General features: G+C 38.5%; 1 protein-coding gene across 1 annotated transcript in view; it reads left to right on the forward strand.

Moving 5' to 3' along the window:
• Window positions 1-16,296, forward strand: part of CNTN1 (contactin 1) — a gene marked incomplete at both ends in the record, with an annotated part of 143,184 nt that overhangs the window by 63,818 nt on the left and 63,070 nt on the right. Inside the window, 4 exon segments of the mRNA XM_080363601.1 lie at window positions 6,096-6,225; window positions 10,079-10,251; window positions 14,674-14,769; window positions 15,696-15,902. Coding sequence (XP_080219727.1) covers window positions 6,096-6,225; window positions 10,079-10,251; window positions 14,674-14,769; window positions 15,696-15,902 — 606 coding nt within the window.

The following is a 16,296-nucleotide window of genomic DNA, read 5'->3' on the forward strand; positions in this document are numbered from 1 at the left end:
ATATTGGAAAAAAAATAAGCCCAAGAACTGCTGTTTTCTCCTATGAACTAAAAAACTAGACTACATATTTTTAACTAAATAAACTACATATTTTTTACTTCCCTTTCCGGTTGTGTTCACACACACAGCAATTTCATAATTACAAGCAGCTTTACTTCATGACATTATCCTTAATCTATGAGTAAAATTGATTTTCAAAAAAAATTAGATGCATGTAAAGACTAAATTAGCTGATAATAAAATAAATTGACTTGTCTGAAAGTGATTTGGATGACTGGTGTTGAAACGAGCAAACTAACCCTGCTCTCTTTCAACAGAGGAATTATTTGCTCAGCACCTTAATCCACTGAAATTGATGTTTTGAGATAAAGATTTTATATCGTCTGTGGTAGTAACAGGTTGGCATAGTTGCTTAATACTATGTAGAATGTAAAGATTATGTTTAAGGACTTCCATTGCATATGAAGAGCAAGATGAGTGTGTGTGTGCAAATACTCTTGGTGCAATTTCTTCTTCATTATTTCTTACTAACAAGAGGAAAGACCCAAGAGGCAGGTAAAACACCAGAAAATGAACTCATATCTAATAGGAGAACTTTGAGCAAAATTAAAAAGTTCGACAAAAAGGTCCAAAAGTTGAAGATGTTAAAAATCTTCTAATTGTAACTATTGTTAGACACTGGAAAAGATTTGCTAAAATAAATTAATGTGTCTTAGAATCATAGAATGGTTTGGATTGGAAGGACCGTTCAGAGGTCATCTCGTCCAACTCCTCTGCAATGAGCAGGGACGTCTGCAACCAGATCTGGTTGCTCAGAGCCCCATCCAGCCTGGCCTTGAATGTCTCCAGGGATGAGGCATCTACCACCTCTCTGGGCAACCTGTGCTAGTGATCGCCACCCTCAATGTAAAAAAATCTTATATCTAGCCTGAATAGCCCCTCTTTTAGTTTTAAACCATTATCCCTTGTCCTATCATAACAGGCCCTGCTAAAAAGTCTGTTCCTGTCTTTGCCTCCTTTAAGTACTGAAAGGCCTCAGTAAGTTCTCCCCAAAACCTTCTGTTCTCCAGGCTGAGCGACCCCAACTCTCTCAGTCTGTCCTCACAGCAGAGCTGTTCCAGCCCTCTGATCATTCTTGTGGCCTCCTCTGGCCCCTCTCCAACAGGTTCATGTCTTTCCTGTGCTGAAGGCTCCAGAACTGTACACAGGACTCCAGGTGAGGTCTCACCAAAGCAGAATAAAGCAGCAGCCCTTATTGAGGGGTTTTAGAATCAGTCAAAAAGACACCTTTTGAGATGATTTGGTATTGTAGATCTCGTAGGATCTACCAAGATCAGATAAGGAGAAACAGCAGGTAATCAGTCACGCTTTTTAAGTGATTTTTAACAATTAAAAAAAAAAAGTAAGTAATTCCCTGTGTTTAAAAAGACTAAAATTCATATATCAGGGAAAATCGAAAGTGAAAAAAATGGAAGACATGTTTCCCTGCATATTAGGAGTACTTACATCATATGTCTCAGACAGGCTGGGACCCAGACATGAAAAGTCTAGATAATAAGAAATTTGACAAAAACATGTTGTCACAATGGGGATAATGTCAAACCAAGAAAATGCAGCTGAAAAGGTATTTTCTGAACAATTTATGCGATCATTCAGGTATTAGGACACAGAGTATTTGTTCAGAGTAGTGTTTTAGGAGGAGCGAAGAAGCTGAGCTCTGTGTGTGTATGTTAGTGTGTAGCTGAGCACTGCTCACCCTTTCCTAGGTGGTGAGAATTTCCTTCACTTTTCCCCTAACCCCTTCCACATTTCTGCCAAGTCCTGTATTATGATGTCTACACTGGATGGTATTTCTCTGGCACCTCATTTATAACACACAAACTTTCCTTTTTCTCTGTTTTGGTTCCTCTGATTCCCTTCCCAGTTGTATCCCAAGCAGTTTTCTAGTTATGCCATCTCCTTCTCCTAGATATATCTATTTCTCTTCATCACTATAATGTCCAAGCAGCCCAAGATCACTTTGCCATTCCTACAAAATAACCTAACAACTGCATCCTCCCTTTTCCACAGTGTCTAAGGCTTCATCCTTGGGATGCTCTTACCGTGTATCTTCTCCACATCTCAGGCTCCCGATCCTCAAATCCCAAACTGACCAAGAGACCAAACTCTCTCCGTCCATAGTCAGCTCTTTTCCTATCTGCAGCAAGTGCTTATAAAGGACAGTTAAAGAAAACCTGTAGTGTCACAAACAGTGTTTCCCCAAATGCATTTTTGAATAAAGACCTGTAAGCTAAGCTGGAAAGTCACTTGGTTAATTTAGGGTATTTTAATGTACAATAACTGCATTTAGCTTTGATAAATCAGTCCCTTCCCTTCTTCCTACCAATGTTACAGTGACATCCATGGCAGCTTTGCTGAAGTCGTTCATCTTTCAAAAATCAAGTCAGAATTTGTCTTCTATGTTGTTAAATTGATGCCAAATTTACCTGACATAAGTAAGTTGACCTATATGAAGGCTATATTGAAAAGTTTTGCATTCCCGTTATAGATAAGCGTAATTTCCTTGTCAAATTGGATATGGACATGAGGGGGAAAACCAGGAGCAGGGCACACAGAGGCTGCAAGACCATTTGAGTGGAAAAATGGTTAGAACATGGAAAGAAGTGAGGTGAAGGGAGATCCATGCAGGATTGATACAAGGGTGATCAGCTACTGAGTTGATTTTTATTTTTCTTTTTAAGACCTATGTAATACAACAGGAGTGTATATGGGCTGGAAAACCCCTTTGTCTCTGTGTTCCTACAGTACTGTTTACCATGCAAAAGTAAGTAATGAAAAGCTGGTTCATTTAAAAAAAATAGTTTTATATGGAAAAGTTAGATATTTCCTGAATTAAATATATACAAATTTAGGATGCACCGAATAAGGCTTTTAGTTGTGCCTTTCTTTTCCCCCTTCTGATGACATTTCTTGAGATGTCTTGAAAATGACTGCCTCAGGTGGTTTCTGATTGTTATTTTCAGACATCCTTTTGATATCTTTGAATGTGTTGGATATTTTATATTATGACCTCTCACAGGCTTGTGCAGGGACATAAAGGTGTACTAATAGAATTTGGTAGCTCATCTGCCAGCAGTGGTTAGGCTTTCAGATAAATCTATCTTACTTGGCAGTGGTTCTTTCAGATCGTTTCAGATGGTTCGCAGATTCACCTCGCTAAACTGGCAGAAATCTGAGCCAAAAAGCTGGAAGTGAATAGATTTCCACTCTTTAGCCTTTGCAGCTACCTAAGAAGTCAGACAAACATGAGAGCTGCAGCAGGGATGCCTAGAGGGAGAAAGGCACTGCCCAGCTGGACAGTATCGCTTGGAGAAGGGGTGAAAGGGACACCTCCCAGCAACATTGGTTCTTTTACAGAATTCATGTTCTCATCAGCTGTGTGGAGTTTTTCTTGAACTTGGCAAAGACTGCCTAATACATTTCAGCACCGTTGAAAAACCTGAATCTCATTTGCAGAATTCACTGAAGAGCGCTTCAAATAATCAGAATTAGATGATAGCTTTTTCTCCAATGAAAAATATAAATCACAAGAAATGTATCCAGGAAATAGGGCAGTGAGAGTGTTTGAGATATCATTAAGTCCATCTTCTTGTGTAAAGCAGGACCAGAACAGATGAAATGTGCTTTTGTTCTCATCCAGTTTATCTAACACATCCGTTTCCTTCTTCCTTTCCCTACTTTTACTTCCCCCCCTTTTTCTTGTAAGTAAACTTCTATTAACTGATCTTGTACTCCTAGTTTGCCCTTCCTCACCCTCCAAACTGAGTCACACACATCTGGTACTTCACTTGACGTGTAACCATTTCTTGCTGATCTTTCCACAAACCCTTTCTCTTCCCTTTTCTCCCCCATGCTGTTTGCGTATCACTGGTCCTCACTCAGCTTGTGACCAAGAATGAGAGGTTTATTGGTTGTCACACCTGACATGCCGTCTGCACATCTTTTTTTTCTGTTCAGCCAGACATCTGAAGCCTTATTTCATAGTAGATTGCAGCAGAAGTGCCATTGTAAAGCATATTTGATAGGTGTGAAAAACAGACATTCACTCAGTGCAATTAATAGTGCTGGCAGCATTAAAAATGCATACCATGAAATGCCGAAGTGGTCTGTAGCATCATTTGAGACCTGAGATGGAAGAGTCAGCTGCATATGATATGGCTGTCTGCTGCTAGAGCCCCTTGTTATTCTGTATTCATATTTAAGAACTGCACAAAAAGTGCATTAAGATGTGTGGCTCAGTCATTCCAGGCCCTGAGCAAATACGTAATTCTTGCCTTTTCAATCTGAAATTCCTTCTTCTTTTGATCTAGCAATATGTAGATTTTTACATAGTGTTGTGCCTTAAACTATCAAAGAAAGCAAACCATTTTTCAAAAGCTCTGCCTTTCTTTCTAGTTGCTCTTCTTTTCTTCTTTGAAAGACTCCTCATTACATGAATTGCTTTTAAAAAATGAAGTTGCCTGACCGTACGTGTCACAGCATAAGAGTGCCTTCTGGACCTGCTCCTGTCCCCAGAGGAAACAGTGATTTTTTTTTCCCCAAACTTGAATTGGAAAGGGAGATTGCTTTTTATATGTAATGAGTTGTCTGCTAGTGTCTGTCTATGAATGTGGAACAATAAAAAAGATATCTGCAGAAGATATTTTGGCATGGATATTATTTGCATTCTTAACTTATATAGATAGATGCTTTCTTCTCTTTTAGGTTTTATAAAACCTGCTTAATTTAGTCTGAAATGTTTTATAACCAAAGGCAAAAATTTTAAGGGGATGAGTACAAAATTCTAATTTGATTTAAGGATATTCAGCTGTTACATTGCCAGTTTATCTCTTGATCTGTGAAGATTTTTTAAATGTAGTGTTACAAGTCCTGTAGCGGATTTTTCGGCAGCACAGATAATATTGCAAGATGTTAAGATTTTTCCATCCTTAACCATTACTTTTGGAAACTTTTAAGCCAGAAAGGTTGAGCCATCTCTAAATATCTTATTAGGAAAACTGTGTTTGTTTCCCTTGTATTACAAGATTCCTGCAGTCATTTCCCAGATCTCTGGCATCTCTAGGATTTGAAGCAAGACTCTGAACTCGAATGGAAAGTGAACCTGGTAGCAGTCGTTTACTTTGCTTTTCCCATGAGTTTGCTTACAGTTGTCCACACTGTTAGGTGAATCTCAGAAGAGACATTTGGTGTTTTCACAGAAAAAGGTTACATCCTGGATTTGCTGAGTGGAACTTTCCCATAGCGTTCCACCTTTGTTCCTAGTCTTGAGTTTACAGACCCCGAAGAGCAGCCTTGTACGCTTGGAGGAGATAAACGAGAAGGGAACACAGAAGGGGTGGGCAGAGCCTGTAGCCTTTACAACAGCATCAGCAAATGGAGGGTAAAGATTAAAAAAAATAGTTGTCCAGCCTGTTTGACATTTATTCACCTTTAAGTGCTTGACTTTAAAAGCTTAAAGGATTTTTGATTGGGGCTTTTTAAAAATTTTATTTTTGAGGAGAGAGAGTTAACATATACATACACCTAAGTGTGAAAGGAAGGACAGAAATATGTTCTGGAAACAAATAAATGGCCAACATTATTTTGTCTGATTCAGTAAAGATTCTTTCCAAATGTATAAAGCAATTGGAGTTGATTAGGTTGTAAGGTAAGAAGCACTTAATGTTTGAATAGTTATTTTGCGACTGGACCTGTTTGATGAGAATTTGTTGGCCTCTGTGAAGTAAGTTGGTCTCCCTGCATTCCTAAAGGGCATATCTTCAATTTATTATTATCTCCACCAAATAATTTATGAAGGCAGAGAAGGTAGTTTTACAGGAACATAGTTTAAATTACTTTTGTTCTCAGAGGGCAGGAATGTGGTCAGTGAAGAAAGGCCAGCACTTTTGTTAACTGTACTGCTCTGGTTTTGTTGATGCTTGATTTTGCAGGGCTCACTATATAGCCTTTGCATTTTGAATGCAGTAGGTATGGTGCAAGTTCCTCTTCAGTTTGCCCACTAATTATAAAATTATTAATTTCAAACTGTTTTTCAGAGGAAGGAAACAAAGGTTATGGACCTGTTTTTGAGGAGCAACCCATTGATACCATCTACCCAGAAGAATCTTCAGATGGACAAGTTTCAATGAACTGCAGGGCTCGAGCAATTCCTTTTCCTACTTACAGGTAACTCTCTTGTTTTGATTTTCAGGTCATATGGATTTTACTCAATGAGTGTTTCAGGTTGCAGCATTAAACTGTCCTAATAGGTCGATACGAATTCTTCAAGGCAAGAAAAAGAGGGGAGATTTGCAATTTTTGAGTAAAAATCAACCTTGATTCAATCTGCCAGAATGTCTAGACAGTGTTGGAAGTAGTATGTTAAATGTTTTCAGTTTTTGAAAGGAATACTGATCCAGATGCAAAACAAATAAACAAAAAGTGACCATTAAGCAGTAATTAAGAGACTATCTAGCTTAGGCTAAGGATGACTGAGGTCCAAGTCCTTGTTCTTTTTAATTCAGAACAGATTTTTTATCCTATTTTACTCTGAAAAAAGCAGGACTGGCTGTTGAACCTGGATATTCTACATCCTATATTGCTTTTGCATCCACCATATTGTAGAGAGATGCTCATGAATGCGTCAGCTATGCTACTGAAGACAGGAAAAAACATTCTAGGAAAATGTTTCAGCTAGTTTTATTAGAGATTCACACATGACCTCTTTCACAATAATTGTATTGTTATTAGCAGGGCAGTTACGCTTTGTTGTGAGATTTCGAGGCATCCATATGAGTTTGTCGGCTATTATCTGTTCATTATGTACAGAGGAATGTACTGAAAATTGTCACTGTTGAGACCATGACTAATTTAGAACTTAGTAATCAGCAGAAAACTACTGTCATCATACTAACAGACAGATGCAATTTCTTGCCAGAAAACGAGATCTATTTCATTAGATTATCCTACTGTCTGCCCCCAATACTCACTTGTGTGTCTCCCTAAACTCTGGTTTCTAAGACAGAAAAAGCAGTTGAGTCTGCTGGCCATTCTTTTAAATCTGTTACAATATTATGGTCAACTATGGTATCCTTCGGTCTAAACAGCTTAACTGGTCTTCATTGCCTTTTTAAAATACACTTACAGGTTGTTTACCTATACTGTACCTCCTGTTACTGAAGGATTTGAGGGGAAACTAGAATACCCCTTTTGAATACTATCCCTGGCTCTCATGTCTTTAGAAATTTTGCTACATGGCATTTTGCTCTTGCACTTGTTTGCTCTCTCCCCATGTTTGGGAAGAACTGGAAGTGTGGACAGATCAGATACATTTAGATTCAGTTCCCTTCTGATCTACTTACCCATCACTTCCAGTCTGTCCAGAGACTCCTCCACCCTATCTACAAGACTGTGTAAACATACCATCTACTGAGTGATTACAGGCTCTTCATGAATTTTAGCATTCTTCTTTATCTGTCGTGGGCTCTGCAAGATCTGAATTAGTGAAGTCACCCTGGAAGAATTGCCTTGCACCTCCAGAGCTCTTTTATTTAGGAACAGATCTGACAATTAGTGCTGATAGCTGATATGATAATTGCAATAGAGAATAAGGCCACGTTCCTTATTTCCTGATGCCATTATTTTAGTCTACCTCAAAATATTGTCTTCATTTCTTAGCCCTTTACCAGGTCATTAGCCAAAATTTTCCTCTTTCAAAGGCAGTTAAGTCCTTCCTGCCACTTTAGTTTTTTCTGACCATTCACCTTCTTAGACTTCTTTTAGAAGTTCCTTATTTTCACTGTTTGTTAAGCATTCATCCACTCTTCTTTCTGTATTTTATGGTCCTTCACCCTTGCTAAAGTTCAAATACTTAATGCAGTTTCTAGGGATCCATTTTTTTCCCGTAATTCATGGAGCTTTCAACACTGCTTTGAAAGTTAACATACTTGTGTGTGGACAAGATATGAGTCCTTTAGTCCCCAGTCCTGTATGTAGATCATGGACCTCAGAGTACTCTGATGTTTCTCCCAAAATGACCTTTATGCAAATACATGCTGGTGATTATCAGTGACTTTTTTTTCTTTTCTGTAGCTTTTCTGCAATCTTTAGAGATTTCATAGGTCTTTTGGTGGTTCTAGCATTTCTAAGGTTTCTTCAAACACCTTCTCTTTCTGTAGGCTCTCTTTGGGTATAGCCTCTTGGATGGTTCCTAACTCACCTGTGGATATCTTTGTATGTGTATTCCTGCAGTTTTACATCTCAGCTGGAAGAAACTCAAAGCAGCCTTGGAAAAAGAGAAGACAGATAGATAACTACACATTTTACTAATACACCTTTCCAAGCTCCTAGGCAGTTTATAGAAAAAAAAAAAATATATATATACACATATAGGTATGTATTTATTCCCGACTCTAAAGAGATACAACTTCTTTTCAATTCAGTGTGTCAAACTGGGTGTCATGAGTCATCTTGCTCTGCATTTTCATGTGTGATAAACACTCATCAGCTGAACCTGATGAGAACTACCCAATGAAGTTGATCAGCTGGGCTCCATGATCTTGAGGGTATTTTCCAACCAAAATGATTCTGTGACTCTATGATTCTAATCCTAAACACAGATTTTGTGGAATGAAGGAGCTGCCTTTTAAGAGGCAGGATTGAAGCAAGGAGACTGCATCACTATCTTTGCTAAGTTCAATTTTTCATACTGCAGAGTGGTCTTGTTTTGTGAATGAATATAAATTGATATTGTATTCAGAGAAAAATGATTGTGTTTTGTCTTTAGTAAATTCAAAAGAAACTAGTTTTTAATTATTACTCTTCACAGTTACACATTTTGTGCAATGTTTTTCTGATCTCTTTCATTGCAGCTTAAGTTCTCCTCATGACAGTTATTTCTAGGTATTTCTCAACAGGGGATTGATTTATAATAGAGACATGTATTGTATCTCACAGGACTGAAGTGATACCTCTAAAATCCTGTAAAAGCTAAATACTATTTGCTGCATTTGAAAATCCTACCATTATTTATTTTTATTTTTAATTTATTTCTCTTAATACCACTTTGTTATTGTTTCTTTCTATGACAACTGCGATTTCAGCTTCCAAATGAGTAGCCTGTATATTTTGCTACAATGTTTCATTAAAGAAGGAACACAGAGGGTATATGCTCTCATTTTCAAACACTAGTGCATATTTTTACCTTGTGACAAAAAAAACCGATTTGCACTGCAAGAATTTTATGATCTTTAAACGTATTTAATTTGCATCTTTAGTACTTGTGCTCGGCACGTGTGATCACTTTCAAAGAAGGTTATGCGCTCCCTCTTGTGGTCATAGTAGTAGATACAAATACAGATACAAATGGATTCCCACTCCTTGTGTTATAGCTCTGTTGCAATCAGTACAAGTCAGTAAGGCAGAGACCTGGTCCACTGAGTTCCTCTCATAGTCCCTGAAGAGAAAGTAAACTGGCTGCAGAGTTTTACAATAGTTAAGGTGGGAGCATCCAACAGTTTTTTAATTGTAGTAAGTCAGTCCTAAATTAGATGTGCCACTGGTTTTGCACAAGCTTCACTGGCACATTAGGCTTTATGAAGCATTTTCATCCCCTGCAGCAAGTGTGCAAAAAGGCCTTAAAAGTTTAATTGCTTCCTGCTTTAAAGTTACAGAGGGAGTATTTTCTTAGCCACTTTGGCCTTAGATGACTACTTGAGGATATGTTTGTAATCCCAGTGCTTGATCACTAGCTAGCTCACTCATGGCCATCCCAAGCATCCTGTATAGCATGGCCAGCAATCAGGCTTTAGCCTGTGTCACATGTCTGAGAAAGCTGAAGCAGACTGAGACTGTTATGTTAAAAGACCTTTGGAGTTCAAATCTGTGGCTCTTGCTGAAAAAAAATGAAATCGTATATAGAAGTATATTAATAACTTCCTGCATAGATTATCACAGCTTATGAGTTATTTTTCAAATCATATTTCTTACCAGGTTTATTTTTGGGGCCAAATCTTACATCTGGATTTTCTTTTTTTAATAGGTGGAAACTCAACAACTGGGATATCGATTTAACAAAGGATCGCTACAGTATGGTGGGAGGCAGACTTGTTATCAATAATCCAGAGAAATCAAGGGATGCTGGAAAATATGTCTGTGTAGTGTCGAATATCTTTGGAACTGTCAGAAGCTATGAAGCCACTCTGAGTTTTGGATGTAAGCTGATATTTACTTAAAAACGTAGAAATGTTGCAATTAGCTTGAAAAGCCCAGTGTTTTACACAGCTTTGTCTTCTGCTAACATGTGCTGTAGCTCTATCACTCCATAAAAATAGTATCTTAAGTGCCTTAGTCTGCAGAGATCAACACAAAATAAGTTTGGTAAGCATTTTGTATTCTTTAGCATTCAGCTGACATCACAACCTTCTCAGTGAGTTATTGTTGAATTATTAATTGAAAAGACTCATGGAGCCAGAACCTGAGATAATAATGTCCAGACTCTTTTTAAATTGTAGTAGGACCTGAGGGGAAATAGTGACAGCAGAAAGGTGCAAGTGAGGGCTTATGGTGGTGAGTTGCTGCTGCCCTGCAAACAGAAGTGTGTGCCTGCAGGAGGAAGGCACCAGTGAGTAAAGTGTGATCCCACCCTCCTCGGCTACGATGGACACCCAGCTTGGGGACATTTCTGTCAGGTTCAGACATTCATGAACTAGTTTTGTGAATGCATCTGTGTGCACAGACCTGTGCTGTCGACAGACAATACTCATTGTAAAAAACTGACTTACTACGTGAAGAGTAATGTAAGATTTTACTGACTGAAGACAAAGTTTGGGATTTTTATTTTATTTTGCCTTAAGGTGCTTTTTTCCCTGGATATATTTTTTCATCAGAGGAAAAAAAATGGAATCCACAAAAAAGGAATTGCCACAAAAAGTAATCCACTCTTACTAATGACTGCTCATGAAGCTCTGTGTGCCCTTTAATCCTGACATTAAGTGCTTAGAGCCCCTCTCGTCTTTCATCAGCCTCCATGAGCAGAATTCATTCCTTACTGTAAAAGATCAGCGATGATATGAGAAGTTCTGCTTTCTGCTAGTGATTGTAAGACTGTGGAACCACATATGTCAAGGAAATTCAGACTCTATAATGAGCTGATGGGAGGCATCATAGTGGGGCTTAGTCTGTATTTTACCCAGTGTATTTTCTAGAATGAACAGAAGTCTGGGTTTTTATTTCCTTCTAATGGAGACGACATGAAAATTCAGTTTACAGGGTATTTATTTATACCCAGAGCAGTCATCAGTGGTGCCAGTCCTGAATGACCAGTAGGATAAAAGTTACAACAATAGATGTAACTACTTAAAATGAAACCAATACACATAATAGATGAAAAAAAAGTAGAATCAAAACAGTCTGAGGCATGTTTTCCTGCCTACCAGCTCATAGACTGCATGAGCTGAATGTTAATAGTTAGTGTACTGGATAATTATACTGAACAGAACCCTAATATATAATATTTAAATATTTATGTGATAATAGGGCAAAGAGGCAAGGAATAGAAGTGAAAAGATAGCTGGAAACTGATAAATACCTGTTAAAATACGGTACTGTCATTCTTCTTTACACTGTTTTATTTCTTCCCTTCTAGTTTTTATGATCACCTATAAAAAAACATTTCCTTCCACAATCACTATTTCTGAAGAACTGAATACAGGGTTGCTAAAATTTATGTATTATAGAAAATGTCTGATCTATAGTGGAAGTTTCTGATCCTTTGCTTGTGCTTAAAATTGAAAAATGGCAACAACCATTTAGAAGAGTTCAAAAAAGTCTTGAATAGTACAAGAGCAAGACATTTTAGTTTTGTCTTACTGTTAAATTTACTAAAATTACAGAAAAGCCACATTCTGTCATAAACGTCATGTCTGTTAATCGATCTGAGAACATTTTCTTTGTTAGAACTGAATCTTTTTAGATCTGGTGCTTTAAAACCCCTTAAAATCCTTTTTAGATGTTACACACATAGTCCTGAAGGAAGGAATTTCATCCCGCAGGATTATTTAATGGCTTTTTGGTGTGTGCTGAGCAAAATCAGAGGGTGATATACTGTTCTGTTTGCTGGAAAAGAGTTCAAGCATAGTAAAACACAGAAATTTCATAGCAGGGAGGCTTAAAGAATGACAAGGAGGAATTTCCATGCTCTCTAAATATTAACTCTATGAGTATAGGAGTGCAGTGATTATGCTAATTCTTTCATTCTAGCTAAAAATGCAAGTCTTCCAATTAAGAGTTTATGGAATCACACTTCTTATAATTATTGAATAATAAGCAAGTAGTGCTTACGCAAAGAAGATATCAAGACCCAATCAGAGTACAGAGCATTTCGTAAGTGCAAAGCAGGTGTACAACTACATCTCAATAATTGTATGACTTTCCTGCACCTGGCATTCTATTTCAGGACTAACATAATGTTTTGCATCTAGAAAATGCCTGTCCTATTCCATGTCTCTAAATTTGTGGTGACTGTCCCAAAGTTTCAAAGGTTATTCAGGAATGCTGTAGACAAAATATCTACACTTAAAATGTAAATTTAAAATAGCTAAAATAACTTAAAAGCATAGTTAGGTTTTCCTTTCATCAAACACTACATCATCTGTGCAAAGCAGAATGAAATTACTAACATATTTGTTGCTAATGATTGTAATTTTTATTTTCTCCTGTTTCTGCAAATAAAAATTTCCAAATAAAGCAGAAATCAATAATAGCTACAAGTTTACAACATGACCACAAGGTCTGAACAAGGAAGTTCAAATTTGCAGGAGAGATCAGTCAATATTTTGAAGACAGAAAGTAGTTGTGTAGTAAGGTCCATGCTGACAAATGGAATGGGAATAAACTATTGCATATTATATGAATTTGCTCTGTGAAGCACTTGTTCTTTATCCTTTTACAGTAGTCTCTTCACTCTGCTGCATGGAAGTTGGTCTGAACAGGGACAGCTAAGGTTTGTTCTGGGATCGGATCCACTTCTGTCCCAAACTTCTGGCACAAAAGATGTATTTGAACTAGCTGCTTACCAGTCCCAGCTGCTGAAATTGTCAGGGAGAGCAGCCAGGTCATTTTGGAGAAGCTACTTTTAAGTTACAGTAAATATTTAAAGTCACATTTTGGAGAAGCCAGCTGCAAATCCTTTTCCTTTGTCTTTCCAGGATTCCTTCTTCAAATGTAGCTCATCTTGCTACTCTTAGGGATACACCCTGTGTGGCAGGATGCAAACCCCCTCTCTCCCCCTCCCTCCTTCAGTATGGAAGGAGCAGGCACATCTCCCTCTTTCTCTGCTACTTGAGGCTAACAGCTTGTTTGGCCTCAGAGCACCCTGGCCAGGGCCATTAGGAGAAGGGAGTGCCGAGGTGCCAGTGAGCTGCTGGGCACCTGCGGCCAGTGTGGGGGATGTTTGGAGGCTTCAGGGGCATCCCACAAACAGTGTGGGGGTGCAGAGAAGCTTCTAGAATGCCTACAGTCAGATCTGATCAGCCAATATAAACACGGGACTCTTGTTGAGACTCCGCCCATTGTCACGGGTCTCTTGGAGCACGAGCAAGATGCTGCCGCCAAGACCCCCCTCCCCGGGATGGAGACTCCGCTTGCCTTGCCACACGGGTATGAGTAAAACTTCTCGCAGGATTGCGAGTATATTTATACTTTCCGTGCCCATATGCACGTGTAACTTCCCATGCTCAGTATGAGCACGTGTAAAATTAATCCTCGCATAATCGCAGGTGTATTTTCCTCCCGTGCTTCCACATAAGCACGTGTAACTTTCCGTGCACATTTGCACACTTACTTTCCGTGCTTAATACAAGCACATGTACTTTCCGTGCACATTTGCACACGTAACTTTCTGTGCTCAGTATGAGCACGTGTATAAATTAATCCTTGCACAATCGCAAGTGTATTTTCTTCCCATGCTTCCACATAAACACGTGTAATATTCCGTGCACATTTGCATGTGTAAGTAAATTAACCCTCGCAGGATTGTGAGTGTATTATAAATTTACCCTCGCACAATTGCGAGTGTACACTTCCTGTGCTCACTATGAGTACGTGTATCTCTTTAAAAATAATCCCGCACCGTGTTCAGGCAAGTGTGAACTTCTCCGGGACTCAGGGGTGGTTCCAGCATTGTTTTGGGTGAAGCCATGTGCATGCACTCTGTGGACCTCCTGTTGTATTAGTTGCTGCCCCCTAATAATTTTCCTCAACTGATATCCGAACCTGTATTTAAGTCACTTTTGGAGTGCTAAAACCCTGTTTCTCACTGGTTTAATAAAAGTTGTTTTGGACCCTGTTGTCCCTTAAACTATCCTCGGAGTGCCTCCGTGACACCCTGCAAAACTTTTATTTTTTTTTCCTGACGTTTACCATTATGATGACTAAAATATTGTAAAAAATTCATTGCACTTGATAATAACAAAGTTAAAATGAGCAAAACTGGCATGATGGCTCCACAGGTATCTATCTAGCTGCTAGATATTGTTGTATTTCTATATTTCTCTTTACAGAGCTGAGAATAATAATAATTAAAAAGTTATTTTAGTGAAAAAAACACAGTATTCTTCCTGTCTTTTTCTAAACTAGATCTGGATCCCTTTCCACCTGAGGAACGCTATGAGGTTAAAGTGCGAGAAGGTGTTGGAGCAGTGCTTCTGTGTGAGCCCCCTTACCACTACCCAGGTAATTCAGCTCAAAGTGCTTCATTTTCAACTGCTGAAGAGTGCAAGAGAAAATAACATTTCTTTCTATAAATTTCCTTTAAGTTTACTTAAAAAGTAATTTTTATGTACCTTGAGAATCACCATTTAGCTTAGGTTTCCATTTTGAATGTATGCTTGCAGTCAACCATATGTAAAGGATCTTGTTGAGTTTGCAAACAGTTTTTGATGTACAAGTAGTATGAGTTAAACTAATCTGGGTAATGGAGAGGAGGCTTGGCCTACCGTTCAAAAGACCTGAGTACACGTCAGTGCCACTGTCATCCCAGACTCATGACTGGCCTTGGAATGAGCCCAGTTTCATTTCATCTAATGAAGCTACCACAACAGAAATTATCATGGTAAAGTGATTTACACTCTGAAATTGCCTTTCTCTTGGCATTGACTACTGAAGATCTCTGCAGAGATTATGCCCATAACCTCAGGCATCTGCATCTCCAATGTGAGGGGTGAATTTAGATCTTAGCATCTCTTTTGTCTTGTAAAATGGGGTAACGTTTTAATTTTCATACTCAAGTATTACAAGCAACCGAAGAACTGAGATGTATTTCTAGTTAAAATTTCTGGTTGCAACACTGGCAAGGGCTTCTCAGCTGGGTCAGGGCAAGATCCATCTGCCCATCTTCTGCCCCCACACTCTGGTTCCTGCGGGAAGGCTGTGCCAACGGGCAGCCATGCACACAGCAGCAGTGCCCCTGTGTTCTGTGCACACAGACATTAGCTGGCTATTGAGACATGGGTGTTCTCTCTCATATAGCTGCCTTTCCTGAATAAAAGATCTGGACGCTAGAAATCAGAGTGAAGTAATTTATATGCAGACAGTATTCCATGGCTTAAGTAAATGCTAGTATTGGTTTTTAATATTGACTAGAAAATATTTTCCTCCAGACGATCTCAGTTACCGCTGGCTTCTAAATGAGTTCCCGGTATTCATTGCATTGGACAAACGACGATTTGTGTCACAGACAAATGGCAATCTCTACATTGCAAATGTGGAAGCATCAGATAAGGGCAATTATTCGTGTTTTGTGTCCAGCCCTTCAATAACAAAGAGTGTATTCAGTAAATTTATTCCACTTATTCCACAGTCCGATCGTAAGTACTTATTGTTACTATGTGCTATATACATGCAATGTTCTAACCATAGTTTAATTTGCTCATTCATAACTGTCAGCTCTGTGAGGAGAAATACATGGCAAGTTATAATGGCTACTGCACAGCATTGTTTAGTTTCCATGTACGGAGGTCCAAATCATTCCCATCCCCAATGAAAACTCTGTGAAGGAAATCTCCCTGGATTTATTCCCAAATTTCCTTTCATACCACTGAGAACACACTTCTCATCCCCAAAGTCCCCATCTCTTTTATGTGATAAGCCCCTGTACTCATCCCAAAATCATTAATATCTTTTTTGGTCCTGGCATTGGTTCAAAGGGGTATGATTGTAAAGCAGAAACTTTATGTAAAAGTTGATAAATTAATTAATATT

Source organism: Nesoenas mayeri, assembly GCF_963082525.1.
Source record: "Nesoenas mayeri genome assembly, chromosome: 1".
NCBI lineage: Eukaryota > Metazoa > Chordata > Aves > Columbiformes > Columbidae > Nesoenas > Nesoenas mayeri.